Genomic DNA, 13,443 nt, shown 5'->3' with positions numbered 1-13,443 from the left:
AGTTTGGCCCTTTCATCTTTAGGGATATGCACGAAATCTCGGCATCCAAACACTTTCAATTGATTATAGGCCGCTTTCCGACCTGTCCAGACTTCTTCTGAAATTTCTCCTTCAAGTGGCCGTGATGGTGAGAGGTTGATCAAGTCAACAACTGTTTTGACAGCTTCTCCCCAGAATGATTTCAGTAATCCGACATTAGATATCATGCTTCGTACCTTCTCTTCAATTGTTCTGTTCATCCTCTTAGTCAGTCCATTCAGCTGAGGTGTCTTGGGGGCGTCTTCTCAAGTCGAATCCCGGCCGCTCTGCAGTATGCATCAAATGGGCCGCAATACTCACCACCATTATCAGATCGGACCACCTTCAATTTCTTGCCAGTCTCCCTTTCAACCATAGCATGGAATTCTTTAAAGGATTGGAGTACCTGGTATTTAGTCTTCAACAAATATACCCACACTTTGCGGGAATGGTCATCAATAAATGAAACAAAGTACTGAGCTCCTCCAAGAGATTTCTCCGACATGGAGCAAACATCAGTATGGACGAGGTCAAGAATATTCCTTCGTCTTCTTGGTTGATCCGGTCTCACAAAAGAAACCCGGTGCTGCTTTCCAGCTAGGCAGTGCGTGCAACTCTCCAACGCTTGGCCTTTCAACCCGATCAGTAATCCTTTCTTGTTCAGGATCTGTAGCCCTTTCTCGCTCATGTGGCCGAGGCGCTTGTGCCATAGCTCCAAGCTAGGTTCATCTCGAACAGAATTGGCTTCACCGCCATTGATCTTTCCTTGCATCACGTACAAGGAGCCTTCCTTCTTACCTCGGGCCACGACCAAGTTTCCCTTGGCCAGCTTCCATCTAACACTACCGAAGTAGTTCATTAACCCAGCATCATCAAGTTTGCCGACCGAGATTAGGTTCAAACGCATGTCAGGAACATGCCTCACATCCTTCAACACAAGTCGGCATCCGACATCCGTGGTCAGAGTTACATCACCGACACCAACAATCTTGCCGGTCACTTGATTTCCCATCTTCACGACTCCAAAATCACCACCTCGATAAGAGGAGAAAAAACCTTTGTGTGGAGTAACGTGGAAGGAGGCACCGGAGTCAACAATCCAGGTGCAGTCATCATATGCAACATTCAAATAATTATCTTCACCTAGGAGGAATATATTGGCATCAGGGTTTGCAGCCACCGCAGTGGTGCTCTTGTCTTCCCTCTTCTTGGGAATAATCTGATCCGGCTTCACAGAGTCGTTCTTCTCATCATTCTGCAGGGTCCAGCAGTCTGGCTTCTTATGGCCTGTTTCTCCACAGTAAAAGCACTTCAACTCATATTTCGGCTTTGACCGACCTCTGGACTTATCTCGTCTGTCACGACCTCTACCTCGACTTTTGCTTCTACCGCGGGAGTCAGATTTCCCTTTGTTCTCAGCAACGTTGGCCTCAGACGTACTCAAAGTACCTCGTTCTCTTCTCCTGGATTCTTCGCCCAGGAGGCTGTTTGTCACGACATCCATCTTCAATTTTCCATTTGGAGTCGAGTTATTCAGGGTCACCACCAGAGTATCCCAGCTTTCTGGCAGCGAGCTCAACAGTAGCAATGCCTGCAATTCTTCATCAATTTTCATATCAGCCTTTGACAGCTGATTCACAATACCTTTGTAGGTGTTCAGGTGTTCAATCATGCTCATGTCGTCCTTGTATTCAAGCTTAACAAGTCGGCGAACAAGGTGTGCTTTGTTCCTGGGAGTCTTCTTCTGAATCATGGACTCTAATTTCGTCCACAACTCATACGCGTTCGTTAATTCGGACACGTGCTCAAAGAGGCTTTTATCAATATATTTCCTGATCGTGGCTACCGCCTTCCGACTCAGGATCTCCCACTCCTTATCTGTCTTGCCTGCTGGTCTCTCATCAAGGATAATGGGCTCATGCAAATCTTTGCAGTAGAGATGATCTTCCATCATCGGTCTCCAATAAGTGAAGTTGTCTGCGGTCAACTTGAACATATCTCCATCATGAGTTATGCCACTGGTCTCCATCTCGTCTCCCTCAGAACCCGTCGAACTCGGGCTCTGATACCACTGTTGGGAAAACTCGGTTCCCTCAAGCTCGGCTCAGGAGCCTTTGTGCGGAAGTCAATCAACAAGATCCTGATCTCGGATCTCGGCAATACCTCAGCCTGAACTTCACCAGGTCAGGCAGCGCAGCGGAAAATCAAAAACGAAAAACAGGAGAGTGAGAGAGTGAGAGAAGAAGAACACAACCAGATTTAACGTGGGAAAACCTTCTTGAATGAAGAAGTAAAAACCCACGGGACCTAGTCCAGATCAGAAATCCACTATGAAAATAATGGTTACAAATAATCAAATACACCAATGTGGTGGTTAACTCAACCTCTCCAACAATGGTGATAACCAAACTACCCTAGAGGTGTTTCACTCAAACTCTTTCTAGAGATCTCTCAAATGCAAAGCATAAAGCTTTGCTCAAACAATCAAATAATTCTCTCAAATTTGTTCTCTGAAATCTGACCTCTCAAAATCTGACCTAGCCTCCACCTACAACTAATGAGTATATATAGAGGAGGTGAGAACTAAGGTTAGGGTTTTTAAGAAACCCCTCAATGGGTTTGGGCTTAACATTGAAGGAGGAAGCCCAACACAAATTAGGGTTGAAATCCAAGAACCTGGAGTTGTAAATTGTGAGAAAAGGGCAATTGCTCACTTGACTCATCCTTCTTGGGACAGAACCAAAACAAGTGACAAAGGTAGATAAAACTAAACAAGTGTAAATTGAACCAGGGACAAGTGGAGAGTTCATAACTTGGACTCTAGAAGCCTAATTGGATTCATTCTTTTTGTAATAAAAGGGATCCAAACTAGAAGATCTTAAATGAATAGCAAAGCGTTAACTTCGAATTGACTATTTAACTGCTTGAGAAGATAAAAACTTGTGTGTACTTAATGCGTCCAAGCTACATACGATTTACAACACTTGGCACGTAAGCTAAGCTGTGAATACACATTTAATATAAAATGAAAACTTGAATATGATTAATAGTGCAGCCCTTGAATACTTACAGAAGTTGTCATATTTAATGATGTAGCCCACAGAGCTGAAATAGTTATGGGCAAAAAAATTAAAATAATGTAATTAATTAAAATAATTATGCATTTAATGTTGTTTTGTTAAAAATTACACATCTGTTGCACAATGAGACGCCCAAAGAGGGCGTCTCATGTGCAACATATATATACCCCACTTTCCTTTTTTCACTCCTTACTCATTTACCTCTCCAACCTCTCTCTAACCGCGGTTCGTAGCGAAGCTCTGCCAACGTAGGGAAGGTCATAATACCTCATATGTATACATTTAAATTACAGTACTAGTTAGTAATACATGTTAGGATTGATTGTATATTAGAGACTTGGAACATTAGGATAGTCACTTAGAAATTTTGTGTCATGCTATGAATGTTGTAATGATATAGTAATATTATTATTACGTAGTTATTATTATTACTGATTTTTAATTATGTATTAGGGTTTAGCATATTAATTAGTGATTTATAAATAGTGTTAGAGACTTTGTAAATTTCGTAAGTATGATGTTATTAATGCGGGAGTGCATAACTTTGTAGTTAGTTAAGGATAATGGCTGAGTCATCATCTTCTTCGGGATCTGATTCGGTTGTAGAGCCCACCGATCCCAGCATGTGGATCATACCTGGACCCTACAGGTGGGAGGTCCTTCGTCAGAGGACGCAGAAAGGTCATATTTCACAGCGTGTGTGGAATACTGAGCATGCAAGAAAGATTAAGACGAGGCGTGGGAAGCCACAAGGGGGCCCACCTACCGGTGCTATTCCACAGGTTGTGGAAGAGTACCTCAGACAGGCGGGTTTCATACATGTTGCCAGGATGCAACATATCCAGGTATGTTATTTATGTCGTTTTGTATTTATGTAATTAAATAATGTAATTCGTTAACACGTGATAACTGCGTAATTTATCACAGATAGATACATTTTTAATTAGTGCTCTGGTCGAGAGGTGGAGACCAGAGACACATACCTTTCACATGACCCAAGGTGAGATGACGATCACCTTACAAGATGTGGCAAGCATCTTGGGCTTGCCGACCGACGGTACTGTCGTCATCGGATCGACCTCTGAGGATTGGCACGCTGCTTGTGCTGGTGTTTTTGGACATGTTCCAGAGGCCGGTGAGTTCCATCATTCTGGCGACCTCCGCATCTCATTCTTGGATCGACATTATACCCGGTGGACTGATCATGAAGGGAATCATGCTGCCGAGATCTACTTCACAAAAGCTCACATTGCGCGGATGTTGGGGACTTGGTTGCTGGCGGACAAGTCTGGAGGCAGCAATTTTGGTTGTCGGCTTGTCCCGTTGCTAGGTGGAGGATTTGAGGACATTGGCCGATTCAGCTTGGGATCTGCAGTTCTGACACACTTGTTCAGGAATTTATGTGAAGTGACAGATGCCCGTCGAAGCGACATGGGTGGTTGCCATATTCTCCTTCAAATTTGGGCATGGATACGATTCCCACCCATTGCTCCACCCCTTCCTCCTCATCCACAGCCGGGCACACATTATGGATGCCGGTATGATTTATTTACTTCATTTGATTTCGATAATGTATGGTTAATACTGTATGTACTAACTGTATACTTCTTGACTTTGGACGATTATGTATGGTTGATAATGTTTTTGATTGACAGGTTTAATGCTATACAAAAGTTTAAACCTCGTGAGGTCACCCATTATCGGGCAACATTGGACACACTCTGTAGAGATGAGGTTTGGTGTTAGATACGTACGGTGTTGTTATTTGTCTATGGGTTTATTTTTTTTTGTAACTCTATATATTGTTTCACATTTTGTTTGTAGGTGGTATGGCAGCCGTATATAGAATATGAGTGGCTTGACGTGACTCCAGAGCAGCAGTATCTGTGGCTAGCTCCCACACCTATTATCTACTTCCACACAGTTGAGGCATGTCAACCGGATAGGTGCATGCGACAGTTTGGTCTTAATCAACCCATCCCAGAAAAATCTAGAAAATTGAGAGGAATACATGATCATACTCTACGGGGGAAGGTTGAAGAGAACTGGAGACGTAAGCTCAGGGCTCACATTGATCGATGGAATACTAGAATTCAGCATATTGTACTGCCACCTCCATTATATGGTTTGATGTCACCTAATTATGAGTACATGGAGTGGTTCAGAGAGAGGGGAAAGCGCTACATATCACGGAGGGCAGCAAAGATAGGGCGCATGGTGAGTTTTGTACTTATTTTACATTTGTTTCAAATTACAACTAACATTTTTTCGTAATATGCAGATTGACGGTCTTGAAATGCTGTATCATGCAACAACGGCGGAGGAGTTTCCTCGATTTGGACTACAGTATATCCACGAGGAGATAGGCCGAATTATTGGGATGTTTCGTGAGAGTTCACGAGTTGATGAGCCTGGACCTGAGGCACCCCCCGTGCAGACTCAGCCTGATCCTCAGTTGATCGTGGATGTTCCTCGTAATAGACGGGAGGGACGGGGATTAGGACGTACACGTGAGAGAGTTGCTGCTGAGCCTGTCCCGATTATAGCACCTAGACCAGTGGTCGAGACTCAGGGATGGTTTAGACCTCCAGCATTTGGTCCTACTTACGGGTCACAGCCGATTTATCATCACGGATCGCAGTATGCGGCAGGTCCTAGTCAGGCGGCGTCTGAGCACCCTTACATGAGCGGGCAGGAGCCAGTTTTCCAGGCTAGTCCGATGGCTATGGCAGGAGCGGATCCGGCATCCTCACAGCCTGATTTCCAGCCCTATTCACAGGGACTTGATGCCGATTACCCCTTTTGGTCTGCAGAGGACACGATGGAGTTGTATCACTCTGTAGGCCTTGTTGCAGAGAGCCATGACAGTGGGGAGACTCTAGCCACGGATTCTCACAGTCAGGGACACACCCCTTTTGATGTGCCGGGCAGCAGTGCAGGACCATCAGATGATTTCATTTGTGCGGCGATGGATGACTTCCACACTCCACCTCCACAGGACCATCAGGGTGACCCAGTCTGGGACAGACGTATACTACCAGATAGGGATGCACGACATAGGCCATGGCCACCGTGGTCCTAGTTTCATTGACATTTTGTTTATTCATTATGTTGTGGACTGTTTCATATTGTTATTATTTTGTTCTTTTGTATATGTCATATGAGTGTAGCATGTTGTTATATTGTGGATGCTACATTATTATATTATTTGGACTATTCACTATGTTTTGGTTATCGTTCTTTGCAGATTTATATTACGGTAACTAACAACATCAGCTAATTAATAATTCAAGCTTAAAAACATACATAAACGGAAAGTAAAAAGTCCAACATAACGGACATTACAATTCATGCAATAACATAACTTCTGCCGAATTCTCTGATGCAATTCGCCAATGGTTGTGTTGCGTTGGATACGTGTCGGCCTTTTTTCACCTTCGAATATGACACATCGTCGACCTTCTACCTTCCTACCATTGTAATATAACACAACACGAACAGAATCAGGATTTGAACTCATTTTTAAATAGAATTACAACTAAAATTCAAATACTAAATTAAAGATAAAGGAATGTTGGTGGAGAAGAGAGATATGAAGAGTGAGAGAAGAGGTGTGAATTGAATGGAGGGAGTGAGGAGATATATAGAGCACACATGTGACGCCCATGGCGTCACATGTGATGCCCCATTGGGGCGTCTCTCCCATGGATAAGACGCCCCAATGGGGCGTCACATGTGACGCCCAAAACTGGCGTCACATTGTGCAGTAGATGTGTAATTTTTTACGAAACAACATTAAATGCGTAATTATTTTATTTAAATACAATATTTTAATTTTTTTGCCAATAATTATGACATCACAATTCCTATGCTAAAAGGGAATCTTCTTCATCTTATAAATAGACAATCTCACCTCTTTAAATTGAATCATTTTCTCCATCGCTCACCTTGCAAATGTTCTACCAAATTCTCTTCTCAACTGTAAACGAGCCCTTCACATCTTCCCCATCAGTCTTGACTTTCTTGAGGCCTGTATGATAACTCCTCGGTGCCTTGGTTTATACCATTGCTTCCTCAATCATCATCACATCAACATACTTCATTCTTTTGAAATACAGGGCTCTAATTTCCCTATCTGACAAGTTCAATCCCCGAGCAAGTCATCAAGCTTGGCGTTATAGCTAGAAGCATCATCTAAATTAAAATTCGTGAATTCAACTTTTAAGACCCATTGGCCCCACCATCAAAATCACTTTTTTGACATGTGGCCCAGTCAGGAAATCCTGCTGGCTAAATTTGTATGACTAGTCTTGCTTGATCAATCATGCAAACTCATTTAGCGGGTTGGTTTCTATTGGGCCATATGATAAATTGTCATTGGTCCTAGGTTTCACCCTATATAAACCTTACCCTTTTCATATTTTTCTCCCCCACCCCTCATTTTCACTATTTCCTTATCTCTCTAGTTTTTACCAATGTTATTAAAACCGGCCCGGTCATTGACCCGGTTGAGGTACTGGGTCACTGGTTCAACCAGTAGGTCATTGGTTCAACCGCATGACCTGGTAATTATATGCAATTTTATAATTTATATTAAAAAATTACAAACATACTCAAATATCTAAAAAAAATGATAAAATTTTCAAATATTTAATGTAAAAAGTAATAAATCACATATTATTATCTAATAAAAGATCAAACAAAAATATAATGATCGTGATACGGGACTTTAGGTTCAGAAAATGATATCCCTAACTATAAATTAATTCAAAATTTTCTGCATAGTACATAATTGAGATAATATTAATGTTGTAGGTACATAACTTCTGTAAGTCAATAAGCAAAAAATATTCAAATATGTTCATTATGATTTTTTTTGAAAAACAAAAATTTTGGATTTTTTTTTTTTTTTTTTTGGGACCGGGCCGAGTCACCGGTTAACCGACTGGGTCACCGATTTTTATGAAAACTGGCCAGGTCAGACCGGGTCGCATTGGTTCTGATGCATGACCGGTTCGTTGCTTCAACCGGACCGGTTAGATAACCATTTACCAGTTCTCGAGTCAACCCGACCGGGTCGGTCCGGGTTTAATAACACTAGTAATATGACTACTTGTCTTACCTGAAAAATTTCCCTATCTTGGTGAGGGACAAAAATACCCGAAAGTAACTTGTATTTTTTGTATACTTCGACAAAGTGAGAGATCTGCAAGATCTTGTGTAAAACTGCATTTGATTCTAGTGTTTGACCTAGGCAGCTGTTTTGGGTTCGTCAATTTCTGATATTTATTATTGTAATGGTAATGAATATAACAGAATTTTTTTAATCCAAAATTACGGGTGAAAGTCAAATTCACTGATGAATTAAGGTAGTCAATGTGAAATAGATTTTGTTTTGTAGTGTGATCATTGCACCACTTGTAGACATTGTTTTGTAGAGAAGAATTATAAAAGCAAGTACATTATACGGGCTATATAGCACTGCCCAATATCTTTAGGAGAACATCCCACAGTGCTTTGACCGGGATAGAAAACTAAAAACCATCTTTTTAATTGTAAGTTGTTAAATACATAACTATTGCCTTAAGTCTCCATCTATAAGTTAGACAAAATAAAATTCATGGGTTGTTTGTATTTAAATGAATCCAGTTACATAATCCTAAACAGCTATTATACCTAGAAAGTACCAATGTAAATTCTGCTGCTCGTGCATAGGTTGTGATATAAACTTGTTATTACTAAGAAAGAGACAATGAAGTCCAGCTCAAAAATCTCAAACTGAACTCCTCATAAGAACAATCCCAGTTAGGGATATGTAAATGGACTAGGCTGGCCTACAGGGACCTACGACTAGTCAATATTAAGTCAGGCTTGGCATATTACAAATAGTAAAATAGAACAGCCCTAGGTTTTTTTAAAAATCTATTTAGAAAACAGGTCATAGGCTTTTTTGAACATGTCGGATCTACAAGCTAAGGTCGGCCTATATCATATTATTTATTTTAAATAAAATAAATAAAATTATTATTTTAATAATTTAGAATAATAAATTAATATTATTTTAATTATTCTTTTAATTGTTGAATTTTTAATAAACTTAAACTGGCTAACATGTCAGGCTAAATCAAATATTTTTTTTACATATACTTGTGCCTCTTTAAGTCAAATCCTAGTCTAGTTTGTACTCTTTACACCCCTAATCCCATTAATTACACTGAAAAACATAAAGATAGAAACCCAAGAAGATTTGCCAACTTTTCTGGAAAAAGGTTTCCAAAATCCTCGGCAAAAAATTTGATTTATTGTTTTTTAAATAAAAAATTATGAATTTATGCTTGTTTTGAAAATAATTACATATTTATTGCATAATATCACACTCAATTTGGGTGTCACCAATCACGCCTAATTTAAGCGTCACTCATCAGGTGTTGACATGTGTCACATTTTTTTTTCAAAAAAAAAATTAACAATTTAATCATAAAACTTCTGAAGGACATAACTTTTGATTCGGGTATCCGAATCAGGTAATTTTTTTGATTCCACATAACTTTTCGAGATCTACGTAATGACACCTCATTTGACATATTTTATGTCTTACAAACACAATTTGAATTTGCAACAATGAGACTTTATCTTATAATCGTTAGATTGTGACCCAATAAATTAATAATTAATAATTAATTAATAAGTGTGACCCAATAAATTATAATCGTTAGATTGACGAAAATTAACGGTTAAGATATAGTAGTAACAAGTAATAAAAAAATAGTAATTATAACATTTCCCTTATTTATTTCTATAACAGCAGGAGACAATGCAGTTTAATATAAAATAAAAAGAAAAGTAATATGACAATAACATGCCCGAAACAATACGATAATATAATTTATAAAAAAATTATATTTGATTAAACTCCTAAATCCTAATAGTATGTTAAATTATTAAAAAATAAATAAGAGAACATAATAAAAGTAGTAAAAAGATCAGTAAAATTGATAAGTAATATAATTTGTATGAATCATTAAATATAAATAGAATAATAATGAAGGTAAGAGTTCTTATTTTCATATCGGTAAAAATTGCCATCATTAATTTCAGAACACGAATAATAACCTAGTAGCTTATAGCTTATGAATGCTTTTCAAAATAAAATCCTTCTTCCTTAGAGATTTAGAATATTTATTTAATTATTTCTTTTATTAATACAGATATTTTAAATTGATTTTTGAGTTTAATTCACAAATCAAATCTTTATTTTGTTTTCCTTATTAATAATAATTTTTTTATTTTAAATCACAAACCAAACTTTTTTAATAATAAATATATTTTTTAATTTAAATTAAAAATCAAATCTTTATTTATTTTTTTATATTAAATCACAAACCCAGAACTCAGAGGCTTCTGGATTTAACCGTTCTTATAATACAATTCTTGCAAATTTAAATTATGTTTGTGAGAAATAAAATATGCAAATGAGATGTCATTATGTAGATCTCGAAAAGTTATGTCGAATCAAAAAAGTAATTACCTGATTTGGATCCTCGAGTCAAAAGTTATGGCCTTCAGAAGTTTTACGAATAAATTATTTAATTTGTTTTTAATTAATTTTTTTTTGGAAAAAAAATGTGACACATGTCAACACCTGATGAGTGACGTCTAAATTAGGCGTGACTGCCTCTTGAGTGACGCTCAAATTGGGCGTGATATTGTGCAATAAATGTGTAATTATTTTCAAAACAGCCATAAAATCATAATTTTTTATTTTAAAAATAATAAATCAATTTTTTTGCCCAAAATCCTCAATCAAGTTCTAGATATCCTCCCCCTCTCTTTAGTTCAAAGTTGAAAGTTCAAACAACTGATATGCAAGCAATCAATTATATTAAATATTTAATATAATTCCAGTCCCGTCTTCAAAAGAATTCAAGGCTACCTCAGAAACCAATATTTGATTACAAATTCATAGACAAGCAGGAAAAATAAATTATTCATGAATCCTGATAACAAAATTCATAGACAAGGCAAGACATGACAGGGAATGTAGGAAGTTTAAATTTCTTCATCAATGAAATCCCAAAGATTGAAGCTAATACAATTGCAATGATTTGGTATATGGTATGCGACTGGCCTATGATTTGGTATAAGTTATTATTTTTTAAATCAAACTCATTAATTAATTATTAATTCGCAATAAATAATAACCGTTGATTGATTTGGTATAAGTTATTATTTTTTAAATCAAACTCATTAATTAATTATTAATTCGCAATAAATAATAACTGTTGATTGGCGGAAATCAACGGTTAAGATGTGGTCGTAACATTGTGCGTAACATTATTTATGTGTCACAATATCCTATCCCCTAGAATAATAGTAAGAATCCGAAAACATGGTTTTACTAATTGAAATATTGTGCTAGCTTAATCAAAATTTCGAATTTCTAATAGAAGTTGAACAAAAAGACCAAAAGCAGCTAAGCAGAACAAGAAATGAAGCTAGACTATAAATAAGGCCTAGTACTACAATTCACATAGCAGGAATTTAAACAAGAATATATAAGGCAACTTACATGCAATAACATAAAAGTGTGAACAAATTAACAGAGTCCTATGCTCGTAGCACAAGCTCTGGTACAAGCAAAAAAATAAAAATAAAGTATAAAAGAAGACATAAAGGAACTACTTGCAGCTTCTCAAATCCCATCTGTTACGGTTTCATTTACATGAAGTTCACAAGTTTCAGAGCCCCTTGTGCACATGGATAAGTTTTTGATCATCTCCATCTTTTCCCTTAGATTTGCGTATTTGCTAAGGCATATTGTCATGGTCCGTAAAAGTCTTGCATTTTGCATAATATATCTTGCAAATCGAAACTCACCATTAGAGCCTCTATAATTATTAAGACGACATGTTTGAAGGTGTAATGAAATGGATTTAGGAACGGATTGTGGGTATGGCCAATCTCCTCCATTGGATTCAACTACAAAATCACGATTCTGTAAACAATAGACATAATATAAAAATTACTAAAAATATGTTAACAAAACATAAAAAAAAAAAAAAACAGAAATCAACTTTAAAGGCTCAAACTTAGCAAACCTGATTAATGATAAGAACCTGAAGCAGGGGGCAATGCTTGAGCACTTCAACTAACTCAACCCAATTCATATTAAAATAAAAATAGGTGAGTTCGATATGTGTTAAATTATAAAATTCAGGAATAAGAAACTTGATGCTGGGGGTCATGTCCTTATCATTAACATCATCAAGCTGCAAGATTAATAAAAACAAAATATCAGAAATCCAAATTAAATTTCCTTAAAAATGAAAAGTAATGACATATAAATCAAATTTTCAGTACCCAATCTATGCGGAGAGACTCTACATTATTAACAGCTTCCAACGGAATATGAGTTTTAGAAATATACGCTCTGACCAACTTGGATAAGCTTTTACACTCTCCCACATTTAAAAGGTTATTACTAAAATACAAACCATTTGTTTCCAAATCCTCAAGAACTGGACAGCCAGAAAGAAACTCAGCCAGATATCTCCGTTCCAAGAAACGAACGAAGTTAAAATGCAAGATTTTAAGAGCGGGAAAATCAACACGCGAAAGAGATCTCACAGCTGATCCTATCAAATTGAGAACCACGAGAGTTCTGCTGCTGAGAATCGAAGACGGAAAACTGATAGTAGAACGCAAACAAAGTTCGAGGTACTCAATTCTACGTCTCAGTGCTGCAGTAACCCATATATTGACATTGGTGTCTTCACAATCATAAGACCAACAAGTGAGGAAAAATTCTTTGATAGGTTGGTGCAGTTCTCGCGATAAGATAACTGCGTACACTAATTGAACAAAGCGAGAATACTCCTCGTGGTTTTTAATATCGCGACAGTCATCAAAATCGAGAGTGGGGACAGAGAGCCAGAGAGGTTTCCACCTTTTGGAGAGAACGCTCGTAGTGATAGCTTCTCTGGTTGGCAGAAAAGAGAGAATGTGACAGAGAACAGCATCAGGCAAAGTGTTAATCCTGTTTTCCATTGTTACAACAATTTATAGAGAGAATGAATGTAGCAATTTTACAAACAAGTGAATCTTAGAAACGCTTCTCAAGTAGTTGTTTTGCCCAACTCAACAAATTCATTGAAGGCCTCAATAGCCTCTTTTGAGTTTCTCACCAGCCATCATGCCTCCCCACACCATGCATAAACAGAGAGCAATATGGGAAATTAGGGTTTGTTGGGTTTATGTTTTCACGAGTTGTTGATTCTAGTCGGGGGTGTTAACAGTATTGACCGAGTTTTGGTTTAAATAGGTTAGTTCTGGGTAAAAAATATTG

The 13,443-nt window shown here is 37.7% G+C and overlaps 1 protein-coding gene across 1 annotated transcript; it reads right to left on the bottom strand.

The window, feature by feature from the left end:
- Window positions 1-11,790: 11,790 nt before the first annotated feature.
- LOC133309869 (F-box/FBD/LRR-repeat protein At4g00160-like) lies at window positions 11,791-13,145 on the bottom strand. The gene is made up of 3 exons (XM_061510721.1): window positions 12,459-13,145; window positions 12,197-12,367; window positions 11,791-12,093 (listed from the first exon to the last, which is right to left on the bottom strand). The coding sequence occupies exons 1-3, from the start codon at window positions 13,143-13,145 to the stop codon at window positions 11,791-11,793; spliced, it is 1,161 nt and encodes a 386-aa protein (XP_061366705.1).
- Window positions 13,146-13,443: the final 298 nt, after the last annotated feature.

This window comes from Gastrolobium bilobum, unplaced genomic scaffold (genome assembly GCF_033153095.1).
Source record: "Gastrolobium bilobum isolate Gb01-03AN ecotype WA unplaced genomic scaffold, APGP_CSIRO_Gbil_v1 utg11321, whole genome shotgun sequence".
In the NCBI taxonomy this organism is placed as follows: domain Eukaryota; kingdom Viridiplantae; phylum Streptophyta; class Magnoliopsida; order Fabales; family Fabaceae; genus Gastrolobium; species Gastrolobium bilobum.
This window is presented reverse-complemented; position numbering and strand designations above follow the sequence as displayed.

Excerpts from the sequence above, each read along its gene's own strand:
- LOC133309869 (XM_061510721.1), bottom strand. The coding sequence starts at position 13,145 with ATGGAAAACAGGATTAACACTTTGCCTGATGCTGTTCTCTGTCACATT. Across the intron at positions 12,368-12,458 it reads AGTCTCTCCGCATAGATTGG|CTTGATGATGTTAATGATAA; the intron begins GTACTGAAAATT and ends TTAATCTTGCAG. Across the intron at positions 12,094-12,196 it reads AGGTTCTTATCATTAATCAG|AATCGTGATTTTGTAGTTGA; the intron begins GTTTGCTAAGTT and ends TATTGTTTACAG.